The sequence below is a fragment of the Pelecanus crispus genome, chromosome 3 (genome assembly GCF_030463565.1).
Source record: "Pelecanus crispus isolate bPelCri1 chromosome 3, bPelCri1.pri, whole genome shotgun sequence".
In the NCBI taxonomy this organism is placed as follows: Eukaryota; Metazoa; Chordata; class Aves; order Pelecaniformes; family Pelecanidae; genus Pelecanus; species Pelecanus crispus.
The window spans coordinates 28,665,277-28,678,448 of record NC_134645.1 but is presented as its reverse complement, the minus strand read 5'-3'; the positions used below and the strand labels follow the sequence as shown (position 1 = coordinate 28,678,448).

The following is a 13,172-nucleotide window of genomic DNA, read 5'->3' as shown; positions in this document are numbered from 1 at the left end:
TGCTGCTCCTGCACACACTGGTGGGCATGGGGAGCCCATGGCAATGGGGCTGTTTCAGGAGGCAGGGCAAAGCACCTGGAAGGGGACACGATCTGCCCTCCAGGCCAATTTTGCTAGCAAACCAGCAGCCTTAAGTCCTCAGAGAAGACTATCCTTCAATACACAGGCAGCAATCATATAAGCAATGGGACATCCTAGGGAGAGAAGAAAGCCAGTTTCATGCTGCTCAAGTGGCACAGAGAGGTCAAATCACAGTAAAAATCTGGGACATTTCTCTCACCCCTTAGTGATATTATGGAAACAAATACAGTACTTGTATACACAGTCCCACCTGAGTAGCAAATATTATCATCACAGGAGAAATGATAAACCAGTACATTTAGGGTATCATGACTTGAACATATATTTGAGAAAACTGCATGTGTGTTTAAAACTTCAGGGAACTTGATGTAGACAGACGTTGTGCATAACTGATGGGGAAAAAGGAGAGAAAACAGCTAAGTGACTTGTTACTGGCCTCTCTTCAAATACTGATGGTCTGACCTTGCTCCCACCAAAATCAACGTGAGCCCAGTCAGTCAATCAGATCTTGCTTGTCTGCTTTGATATACGAGGTAAACTGCACACACACAGTGGGAAATTTTTCCAGTCTGGCCACTGGCTAGGTGAAATGAAGGCAGCTTGTTAGCAAGCAAATAGTACGTTTTGATATACCAACAGAAAGGATCAAAGAAGCCTGATGGTTCATTAAAAAACATGACTGTTAAAGTCAAAAGTAGAGTAATCTAACCACGCAGCTTGAAACTGCCTTGTGAACTGGCCTGTATCAATGCATTAACATTGTGTACAAATATACTGCATTTCCAGAACATCTACAAATATTTTGCCTGCGTAATAAACATCTTTGAATGATGTGTCTGACTGTAAATATTTATGAGTCATGCCATTCTTTTGAACACAATTTGTATCATATGGAACTGTTGTTGTAGGTGGAATACGTTTAACCTTGGCATCAGTAATTACTAAATTTGCTCTATGCTGTGCTTCTAAAATAAAGAGCAGGATTAGAATACAACAACAACAACAAAAAAAAAACCCAACAAAAGCATTCATTTTTCACAGCAGGAAAACAGAATACAGAGTTTTGAGGGGTAAGGGAGAAGTCTAAAACCTGAAGCTGAATTTGGAAGTGCATAAAATAGTGCCAATCCCCTGGTTTCCTTGACCCTATTCTGGAGAAGAAATGAGCTAACGAGGAGAATAATGGATTTGCTATGTCTTACTCACAGAATTACACTTTCAGAACTCAGGCCCGTGAATGAATTTCTTTCAATTGTACGTATATTGATATTGTCTTGAATATCTCTGAAAAATAAAATACAACAGAAACACCACCTTCTTCTACCTCTGTGAGCTTTTCAATAATACATACCATTTCAAACACAGTATTTTTCCTTATAGTCAATCTGAGGAACTATTATATGCAGAGGGTGATGACTTAAGTTTTTAAGACATTTTGTCTGCAGAGCACAAAACTTCCTGGTAAAAAAGGCTGGAGCAAAACATTTCCAACACCCCAATACTTTCCTCCCAAATATGCTGAAGCCATTAAAATGCATAAAAGCTCAGGTCTTATAATCCTGAGGCAGATTAAATTGTTCCTCCCGCAAATATACTGCCCAGAAAATGCAAGCTGAGGGGCTGCGAGGCCACCAATTCTTGCAGCCTTCCAACCAGAAGAAGGAAAAGCCATTAGCCTTTTTGGCCTGATTCAGCAGGGTACCTACCAGCCCACGAATAATTCCCCTGCTGATGTCAACGGGGTTGCTTATAAGCTTTGTATGTGCTTAAGAACTTAAGACATGGGACCCCTGTCAATGCAGTTTGTTGAACTGACAAGTAGGCATTTCAGACTTTCAGCAGTTTTGACTGATATGAAAAAAGGAACGGCAGATATACGTTCTGTTGCTTGCTCAAAATAGACCTCAAAGAAGTTAAACAGTATTACTCATAATTTAGACTGGGGATATGGTTGTTTTCATGCTGTTTCTGTTGGAAAGCACGGAACGAAATGAATTATCTGCAAAGCTTGAAATTTAGTGCGGTTCCAAAATTATCTCACGCTGACAGTTGAATACAGCCACAACTCTGCATTAAATGACACTTACACAGAGGCCTCATTCTGCAAACTGAGGTCAGCAGAGGTAGGAATAGGGAGGGAGCATGGCAGCCATACAAGTGAAGTGAATCTTTCTGCTAAGGATCTGCACAAGCCCCTTACAAAAAAACCCGACTGATCAAGACCTATCTTAGGGACTTAAACATTGGTACAACTGAAGCCAATGGGAATTTTGTTATTGACCTCAGTGGGGCCAGAGTTTGAACGAAGGTCTAGTTTGGGACTCAAGCAGTACCAAGGCCTACTTACTCTTACAGGAAAGTGAGGAGTTTCACCTGAAAAAAAATCAACTCTTGCTCAGCAGGACACAATAATTCAAGTCTAGTTAAGACTGATGATAAACACAAAAGTATACAGGAGGAAGGCTCTGTAGCTCTGTATCTGTTGCATTTGCTTAGTGGTTTTGGGAAGCCCTGAAAAACAGTTCTCAGAATTATCTATGTCAAGTGTATTACAGAAATTTATTTCTTATCTTATATGTCTGTATACTATATTCAGACATCCCCCTCTATGTTTTCTATGCGTTTTTATTTCTATTAATGGCCATTACTAAGACAATTTCAGGATTAACATTTCTGCAGCTTGAAATCTTCTAATCAAAGATTTGAACATGTAGAACTTTGCCTGTGCATTAACAATGTATCTTGTCCAAAGGAAGAGAAGAAATAGTTGCTTATTTCCTGGGTTTTCTGCTTTCAGTTATACTAAGAACTGATGGAAAAATTTATGTCAAGATCTTTTTCAGTGAAAAAAACATCAAGCTTTTTATGATATGCATTTTTTACAGAAAAAAGTTGCTTTTACAGAAAAAAAAAAGCCTGCTTTCACACAAAATTTTAAACAAATATTTTTTTCCCTGTTGGCACTGGAATTTTCCATAGAAAAAAATATTTTGTACTCTGGACAGTTTTACTGCCAGTGAAAAAAATGAGCATGGTTGAGACATTTCTCTGTGATTTTTTTCTTTTTTTTCCTCTGTGATGTGGTCACCTCTCCACAGAAAATAGCTTGGAGATCAGCAACTCTTCCCAAGCAGGCCAGAGAACTGTCACCAGGTGGCAACAAATTTCCACTGCCACCAGCCTGGTTTGGATTTCAGCTGGTGAAAGAGGAGTAAAAGGCTGTTATCTGTCTCCTGGGCCATCCAGACACACACTCATAGTGTAGTTAAAGGAAGAGCGGTCTGTAAAGTGCAAGTTATAACTCTTTGTAGAAGGGAGACCTAGAGAGAGCTAAGACCTTTTGGGCCACATTATCATCAGTGCCTACAAAATTACAACTCAAAACGCTACCACGAAGCTAATAAGTGAACAGAAGGGGAATCACATCTTGAAAGGTTTTGCTGGAGCAGGAGAACATTCAAAGGGAGCTTTTAAAAAGTGAAAAGCAGACAAAACTTACAGTAAAACTTTCTGGAAAGAGTGCACCTTACGGACAGCAGGTAAAAACCGAAGGCCAGTGTTTGATATTAACCTAAGGGGGAGAGAACAGATGAAGATTATTCTCTCTGCCCCAGGAACAAAGCAATAATTAACAAAGAAGGAGGAACATTGGACTTAAAACAGCAGCCACAAAAGGCAGAGTTTAGTCACAAACAGGGGCTTTGCCCATAGGAAACTTGACATTCTAATGTAAAAAGGTTTTTCTCCAAAGCATGAGCTGAATTCTGCCCCGCTGAAGTCAAGGGAGAAACCCTACCTTGGATAATTACACAGTTCCTCCTGATGATCTCAGGAAACTGTAGGTATTAATCTCCCCACTGCATTCTAAGAAATCAACTGCAGTGACACAAGATAATTATTTTCATAGTAGCTCTTTTAAGACAGAAGTATCAACTCATGACAATTTTAACCTTCTAGTCTATTAGAGGATACATTAATTCCACTGGAAATAACATTATTTCATGAAATTAAGAGACAACTAGGACACTTTATTCCCCAGCACCCCCAATAGAGAGGAAGTGAACACATGGGAATGTTTCAGCAGTTCGTGTAACTGGAAATAGGCCTGATCCTCTGTATTTAACTACCCTCCCACCACGTCAAGCATCACTGGCCTCTGCATTATGGTTCCTGTCCATGAAATACCATCCCAGAAACGCTGACTCTGAAGGACTCCTTGTGCCCACAGCCAGTGCAGAAACATGGTCACAGGTATCCACAGAGCTGTACCATGTCTATTTTAAGAAAATTTTGTTATCCAGAGCAGTAGCAAGGGCAGGACAAACATGATGTTGCCATGCAGCAGGAGATGGCTGGAAGGAGGGCTGAGCGCAGGAGGGAGGAGGAGCTGGACCGGGCTGGGCTCCAACCAGCTGGGTGTTTTTCCTCAGTCACCACATGTCTCATTTTGACTCTACCAAACAAAGAGAAAATTTGGGTTCTTGAAAGTTTAGTTATACCTTTAGTGTGTAAGATGGTAGAGAAGGTAACCTTTCACTGAGAATATTGGTTCCTTAAGGAACATATTAGTAGCATACAGAAGGTATTTGTTATCCTGGCACTAAAACAGAACAATATTCTTTCAATACTGGATATGGGGTTGTTTTTCAGATTCATTCCTGAATAGTTGAATGGTAATGAAAAGCACTGGTTGAGACTGGAAAAAAGTAACAGCATTCATTTGATATTTATTAAGAACCTAGATTATTCCAGGAGAGTTACAACCTTTCCGGTTTCATAATCCAAACTGAAACCGAACACCTCCATGTGACAACCAAATCCTACATTTGGGCACTCAGGGTGAAACACAGGTCATTAAAATAGTCATTCACTTGCATAAGTCTGCTCTGAGCTCCCTGAGGTGGTATCTGGATATCCTCAGATGTTGAAAAGCCAACTTGTTATCTCTATCATCTTATAACAAAAAGCAATGCAATATGTGCAGGAAAAAAATAAAGAAGTATAGTGAATATTCAAGAAGCCAATTTGGGAAAGTTGCTGAAATGTCATGACTGTTTCATCTCAGGAGTCAGAGTGGTCTGACATTGCATTAGCTTAAAAATAACAGCTGTCACATGTGAGCAAAAAAGCTCTACAAAAATGCCTTTGAAAAACTATTACACACAGTTAAATAGAAAGCATGATTAATGAAGCAGGTGGATTTCACAAGCCTCTTATTATTTAAAGTACTTCTGCACTTATACTTTGTAAAAGGAGTTAGCTGAAAAAATTAGAATAGAAGAACCCATACGTCCCCCCCTTACAGTATTTTAAAGTACACTCTCTAAATTACTGGAGATGTACAGGGTTTTAATTGAAAGCTGCCTTTAATTTTAAATGAGTCATATGATAAAAATTCATGCAATTCTTTTCACGAGCCACTTGTTAAATACGAATTATGACATGCATTTCCTTTAGTAGGTAAATGAAGAAGCAAACTGCTGCCAGGTAGTGTGTGGCTATTGCAGGACAGAGGAGAAGGCATGAGAAGCTTTCCTTTCTACAGTACTTTCCCAAGAAAATCTCAGTCCTCATGTTGCAGTAATGGAAAATGATGGTACTCTAACATATGTTATTCAAACACTGCTCCCAATGGCAACTTACTCCCAGCGTATCAAAATGCCACACTGGTTAGCAGGGCTTTCACCATACATGTGTGAAAAAACACATTCAAGGCCTTGGGTGGTGCCATAGTCCTGATCTTTCCAGTAATCTCAAAGTGTTCAGGGTTCAATTTGTACTGGTGTTAACTGAGCAGCATGAGATGAAGAGGAAAGCATCTTTGACAAATCATTACATATTGAAGTAAATCTACAGGTGGCACAAAGCACTGATTGCACTGAGTCACAGAACGGTGATTAGGAGCAGGAGAGGATGTTCTTTTAATTAATTGCAGAAAAAGAACTAAAAAAATATTTAGCTAGACTGCAGCCTAGATCTTCCCTCTCTTTTTATTCAAACAGCAAATCTCCAGAGGCCTTTAAGTGGATAATCTTGTTAGAATGTAGATAATCCAATTTACTGAATATCTTTCCTGCAGGACAGTTTTGTCAATATATTTACCATATAACGTATACATCCTTAGTAGCCTCACTTTAAACAAGTGTCCTCTTTAATCTGTGTTATAACTGAGTCCCCCCTTGCCATGCATAAACAGCTTGGTAAGAACCTGTTTTTCAGATAGCTGATGGCTGCTTTCCAAAGCATTAATTGTCTTTCTGAAAAGGCTTACCGGAGTCAGCACTTAAGAAAACGTAGCACCACGATCAGCAGAGAAAAAAGAAATCTTTCAGAAACTAATTCCTGGAAGATTCTGCCTGCTTGTCTCCAGATATAGCAACACGCCTGCTCTTTTTTTACACCAAATTGGTAGGAGCTACTCTGACAAAACTGGGAACACAGTTTAGCTCATCAACTTATTGTGGGTATTTGCTAAATTGCAAACCCAAGGTAGGCAGAGATAAATACAACATCACTCAAGCAGCATTATTTTTGTGTCCCTTAATCATGCTGGTTACTTCATACTGCACATGAGCCTGGCTCCAGAAAGAGATTCCTCTGACTCATGTGTCCCAGCCTTGCAGGCTAAGCTGAGCCTATAATCCACAACACCCACTTCTGGGGCAAGGCCTTTAACCATGAGGCTGCCATGTAAAAGGAAGGAGTGGAGCATCACTTCTTTTTACTGAAAAGCCAACTCCATGCAATAGGTCAGCAATTCTGTGGGCTTTGCTGCATCTGCAGAAAATACAGGTTTGGGTTTAGGAAGCATGCCAGGTACACGTGTGTCAGGTCCTCCACAAAATAAGACCAGGCAGGTACAAGCAGCCACAAGACTTTGGAGTGGGTTCTGCTCTCCACAGTGCAAACTATTTTGCAGACAAAACACATGTTTTTGTGACCTACATTTCCCCTCCCCTCAACAATCCAGCTATATGCCCTCAAAATTGATCTGAAAGGAGTGTTACATTTAAATCTTTCTATTTTAAGCTGAGATTGCTTAATACAGGACATTGACACATCCACTGTAAAAAAGAACCAAAGGACACAGATTACACATGAGGACTAATTTGGGAAAGAAAATAGGTTTGAAAAGCCATCACTACATTATTAAACAGACAATGCCACAGCTCTCCCTAATGAGAGCCAGATAAATAATCTTGTACTCATGAAAAGGTCAATAAGTTACCATTTTGAAGCAGTCTGTCTCTTTGGCATATATCCAAGAAGACCAATTAACAATTCTCTTCACTGCTTCTAAAAGACTGGTGAGAAAGTTAAGGTTGCATTTTTCTAGAAGGTTTAGAGTATTTCAGCATTGCATTTTTTAAACATTTTTCTTTCCTTAGTGTTTTTTGCCATACTAGTAATGACGATGCAGGAGATAAAGTGAGTGGGAAAAGTATTTGTACCCAAGCTGACAGAGATAAAAGCATATTAATGTTCAACAACTAGTGGCTGTAATGAACCCATGAAGCTGATGAGAGGACTGACAAGGCTAGCCAGAGCTTCTTGCCTGCCTGTAAATAAGACCTAGAGGTGATACAACTATTTTTAAAGCAGCACAGAGAAAGCCTTGCAAACAACGTGTTGCAAAGATCATTAAATTGATGGGTTATGTGTCTAGGCTCAGTCTCAGGCATTAACACTGGTTAATTTTTCTCTTTTTTTTAATGAAAACTGCCAGTAAGTATATAGTTTTCTGCGAGATTTTCTGAACTGTGTTTTAACAGTTCCATCACAGCCATAGCATTGTCATGAGGAACCAGAACACACATCTCATACCCTGCCAGACTGCCACTGCAGCTGGAAACTTCAGAAGAACCACAATGAGCCCAGCAATGGGCAGGTACCTGAGTCCCCCTGCTTTGGCACGCTGGTTGCATCTGGGTCTCGCTATACCTCTTTACACCAAGATACAGGGGTGCCTGTGCCAGCTGTTTTAATTGGTGGGTCGAACCAGGAAAGTCTAGAGAGGTCTACGGCAGGGTCTGCAGCAGAAGGTCGGGCCAAGGACCTCTCTGAGTACAGGCCTCCATCTCCAGCTCTGCTGCCTTGATGTGGACTATTTGGAAAGCTGGCATGAACCCCAGCTGGGGAAAAGATACACCACATGGGCAATAGGAATACATTCCAGTGGGATCAGCATCAGGTTTGCTTTTCCACTCACACACAACCCCATGCATGGTCAGACAGAATCTTCTGATCCATTTTGTGACAAGATATTTATGAAGTCACTTGCTATTCCTTCCTAACTTCCAGTTTAACTGCTGGAGAGAATTAACTGGGAGAAATAGGTTGTGATGTACAAAGGTTTGTTAGTTTCCCTTCATGGCCTTAAAACTTTTATCATTTCTCAAATAGCTGTTGACAGTGTTTCTATCCACACAGATGCTTAACCCTTTTCTGAATTATTTTGAACTCTAGTCCCACATAAGCTCCCCTCAGCATCTTGCCTTGTATTTTCACTAATTGACTCTTCCTCGTATGTCAGTGAAAGGTGAATACTGGGACTGGGTTGCCTTTACCAACTGCCATTTTGCAGCCTTCCATCAAGGTTTCTGCTTTCTCATTAACTTAACAGTCCTATTCTTTCAAACAGTAAAACTCTCTGCCCTTTCAATGGGAGGTTTCTAAAAGGGCAAGCACCAGTGAGTGAAACAAGGGAATGGAGAAAATGGCAGTCTTTCCTACAAAAATGTGCCAAGAGAGAGCACGAAGGTATGACTGTACGTAGAAAGAGTGACTTGAGCATAATGTAACTCGGCATCACACCCAACTCACTGCTATGTGGAAGGCTCCTGCAGGGACTTTGGGTCCTGCTCCTGATCCTTATGGTGTGAGTTGGTGTAACTCCACTGAAGCCAAAGGTGGTGTGCTGATTTATACCCTCAGCACAGCTACCTCAAACTTTGTCATTAGCACGAAAGACACATTCATCTGTTCAGACTCTCAGAGCCATGAAGCCTGCACCTTTTGTACTATTTATAGTCATACAAGAGGGGTGGGGTTTTTTTTGCCTCCTAAAATGAAGGCACAGAGGGGATGCAACATAAATCCATTAGTGGAGTAAACACCAAAGATGGATTTTATCAATTTAAATTAGAGAAAAGCTTCAGCACAAGAATGAATGTGAATGAAGTGCCCATGAATAAAATTAGAGAAATTTTTCAAGTCACCAAATAATTGAGTTTCTGCAAAAACCTCCCCTGGAAAAAAGAGAGGAACCAGGGAACAGTGGAGAGCATCAAAAATGTCAACAAAGCACTTAATTAATGGGATGGGATACATGGAGTGAGGTCAGTAAGAAATGAGATACAGTAGTCTGTAAAGTCTCTTCCAGTCCTATATGTCCACAGGAGAGAATACCTTAAAAAATACCCAAAATAAATTTTCCTCTGATTTCATCCAGTGAGTAGAACCAGCTAAAGAGGGGTGGGGAATGGTTAGTTAGACAAACAACCCTCTACATTTTTGATCTGTTGCTTCTATACGTCATAGTAGAGCTGCTGCAGCCGAATTTTTATACAGGTAGCATGTCTGAATGTTTGAGCCGACATGTATGGGAGCGTGGAATGACAAATGTTCAAAAGAGGGAACATCCACTAAAGTAAAGAGAAAAACTTGCACTACTTCAGATATTTAAAGTGGGGATTTACCTTTTCCTCACAACCTATAGTTTGTGTGTTCCACATTTAAAATTCACTGAAATTAGTGTGTTCATTACTGTGTTCACATTTCTTCTTCTTGTTCTTCAATTTTGTATGAAATAAATGTGCTCACATTCTTTCTAACCATCTGTACACCTGACAACTCTACTACCCATAGCAGCTTGTTCTGAGGATTTTACATGGGATAAACAAATGCTGTGTTTTCATTCATAGGTAGCCAGAATTACTCAAAGACAACATTCACCGCTGAGTGACTTGGGCTTGAAACCAAATGAATAAGGCATATGATTTCTCCTCAAGACAATGCAGATTTAAAACTTTGTTTTCCTGCTGCCAGGAGAAAAATCTGTGTTTCAGTTATGGACATAAAAAAAGTTAAAATTTATCAAGGTGACTGGTGAATTTGGTAAAGCAGATATTGGTAAAAATACTGGGGAGAACGGCAATCATACCACAACTCTAACCACATAATCCAGTTCAATGAGGGTTTAAACTGTAATGGTTTGTGTAGTGCTAAATACACATTATCTCTTAAAGTCCAAACCTTAAATCTCAAATCTTCAAGTTCAAATTCAAACCAATGCCTCTTGGCATTTTTGAGCTCACAACCTGTCAGTGATTTTCAGAGACCTTAAACACTCATTAGCTTACTGGGAGCTATGCTTATTAGACCACTGACTCAATTTCATCCCATCTTTAGGAAATATCTAACCAGACAATTAAGCACTTTTAAGTACTCAAATGTAGAAATCATGATCAGGCTTCTTGGATGAATAAGGCTTCTTGTATAAGTAAGGAAAACAAGGTCAGGTATATGTGCTCAGGTGGATGGACATACAAAAGTTAAGCTAATATCCTGCTGGGTGTATATGCCATTGCTCAGCAAAGAACACTGTTGGAGCTTATTTAAGCTACAGCCATTAAAAACAATTACTGTTAAACTGAGTTCATTGGACTTCATTGGGGTTTTATGCAGAGGAGAAATTATTAGTCACATTAAGATCACGTGCTAAAAGCTGTAAAAATATTTTTGAGTAATAGTTTATTTTAAGGATGGATTCAGTTATCACTGAATTGTGATGGCAACCCCGTGGGAACAGATGTGGCAACCACAGTTGTGCAACCGGCATCCTTGATGAGGCTGGCTAATGAAATAAAGTTATACCATACACCAATACATTTGTATTCTAAGGTTTTAATCATCGTTAATGAAAATCATTGCTATAGTACTGCCATTGCCAAATGAAAGAGAATTTGAATGCTTAATACCACATGTAGGAAGTATAACAGAAGGCAGAGCCATAGCAAAGACAAATGAGAGAGATTTTGTCCCAAAGATCTCAGGAGGAATTTCAATCTAAAGTTGTTTTTATAGACAGAAAAAAGGCCCAGCTCCTTTTCTCATCATTCAGTTTCAACCTGTTGCTTAGAAAGGCTCAAGGGTCTTATGTGTGTGAATGCTCCATGGAGGGCATTATCATCAGCTTTTCTGAGGACTGTGTGCAGGCCTGGGGATGAAAATGTGGATTGACAACAGGCAACTAGTAGGGGAGAGAGGACATTATCCTGTCTTACCACCCAAAAAGCTTGGCACAGCAACACATCTGTGTCATTCAAAATTACTATAGTACTTGCAAAGAACAAAAGATCTTACAAATATCTGAGGCTTGGAAGGTGTTGGAAGGCATCTTGATCAATGTATACAAGGTTGTTGGCCTTCTCAATTCTTCTGCAAAGAGAAAATGAAACATCAGAGGAAATATATCGATATATTGATCTTAGAATATCTGTGGTTGCCCCATGATATAGTGGTACTATATGCTGAGATTTTCTTTTTTACAGCAGAAGATCTGCACAATTTCAAAGAGCAGCCTACCACAGACCTGGAAGAGCCCACCACCTTTTGATATCAGCAGTGGTTTGAGGATAAATTTCAGGCTGCCCAGGGAAAGAAAGGGACAGATAGATAAGAAGATGGAAAAGACAAAGGGAGATTTCAAATGTTCCTTTATCACTATGAATTCTACAGAGCTTACCTGAAACAAACTGTAAAACCTTTGATACTTGCCTATAATGATTCTTTATAATTGTCTCCTTTGAATTTAGATTGATCATTACTTACATTTCATGTAGTTTGGGAAGATTGGAAAACACATTTGCTTCTATGACCTCCAAGGCATCATTCTGTGAGATCTCTCTGAAAAATAATTTAAAAGTCAAGATATTTCAAGCCATGGTGAAGACAGAATGGACAACTGAAAAATTCACAGTGAACTTTTTCCTAGATTACTGATGAGTTTTAAAAATACTGTGGATATCAGATAAGAAAACAGACCCCCAAAACACCTATGAGCTGCTACCAAGCCAAACAACAACAGTCAGGAACAGACATCTTCTGAGGTGAAGTTTGTGTCTGTAACAGCAGTCCTGCACCTCCTGTTGTCACCATTCCCTGTGTATTAGAAGGCAGGGCCCATCCATCATTGGCTATTGGATCTCTGACATCACTAATTACTGATAGAGATTTAATGAAAGCTTTTAACTTGGTCAAGAAAAGAGGGGGTGAAAGGCAACTGAAATAGAGAAGACAGCTAAAAAGTTCCCAAGATATATGACACAACTTCAGCAGTAGGACATGATGCTGTCTTGACCTGATGTAAATTACAGAGATTAAAATTAAGCCACCAGCAGACACATCCTTATTAGCAGGAGCTGGAGACCACAGATGTGAAGAAGTCTTCCACATCTTGGAGAAAACCCTGTTTGACCTCTTCTGTATACAAATAATGTCCACTTCCAGCCACAGAACTGCAGAATATAAATGGCCAGTTTTCTGTTATCAACACACCAGAATGCATCTCCTGCTGGTCCAGAATACATCCATTTTTTTCCTCCTTAATCTGTGGGATGGCAAAGAGATGGCTCAGGCTTTCATGTAATTTAGAGCTCAGGAGTTCTCCTGGTTGATCAAGGGGTAATTACTGCATTGCAACCTGTCCTGATTACATCCCTTATGCTGGTGATGACCAGGGAAGTTGAGGTAAAAACAGCTATGCCAAAAGATACCCCACTGCCATTTTTGGAAATGGTGCAAAAGCTATTTCCTAGGCTGAGGTCAGCTGTAGGAAGTAAAATTTGTAATACAGATGGTGATAGTGTGATGGTCTATTGGATTTTAACGGTAAGGTAACTGTGAACATCTTTGGAATGAAACCTTGGATAAATAGTCAGATTGCAAACTGGCTGGCACTTGTTCCTGGCTATCTTGTTCTTTTGAAATTATATTGGTTGCAAATAGATTTGAACAGGCCTGAGGAAAAACAATAGGTCATAACGATAGGTGCAGAGTCACAAAAATAATCACAAAAATTATTACAAGTA

At 39.7% G+C, this 13,172-nt stretch overlaps 1 protein-coding gene across 1 annotated transcript in view; it reads right to left on the bottom strand.

Annotated features, from left to right (window-relative positions):
* FSHR (follicle stimulating hormone receptor) overlaps positions 1-13,172 on the bottom strand; it is an 83,193-nt gene that overhangs the window by 15,225 nt on the left and 54,796 nt on the right. Inside the window, exons 3-6 of the mRNA XM_075707622.1 lie at positions 11,914-11,988; positions 11,446-11,520; positions 3,581-3,652; positions 1,288-1,365 (exon numbers count right to left, since the gene is read on the bottom strand). Coding sequence (XP_075563737.1) covers positions 1,288-1,365; positions 3,581-3,652; positions 11,446-11,520; positions 11,914-11,988 — 300 coding nt within the window. The remainder of the gene's footprint in view (positions 1-1,287; positions 1,366-3,580; positions 3,653-11,445; positions 11,521-11,913; positions 11,989-13,172) is intronic.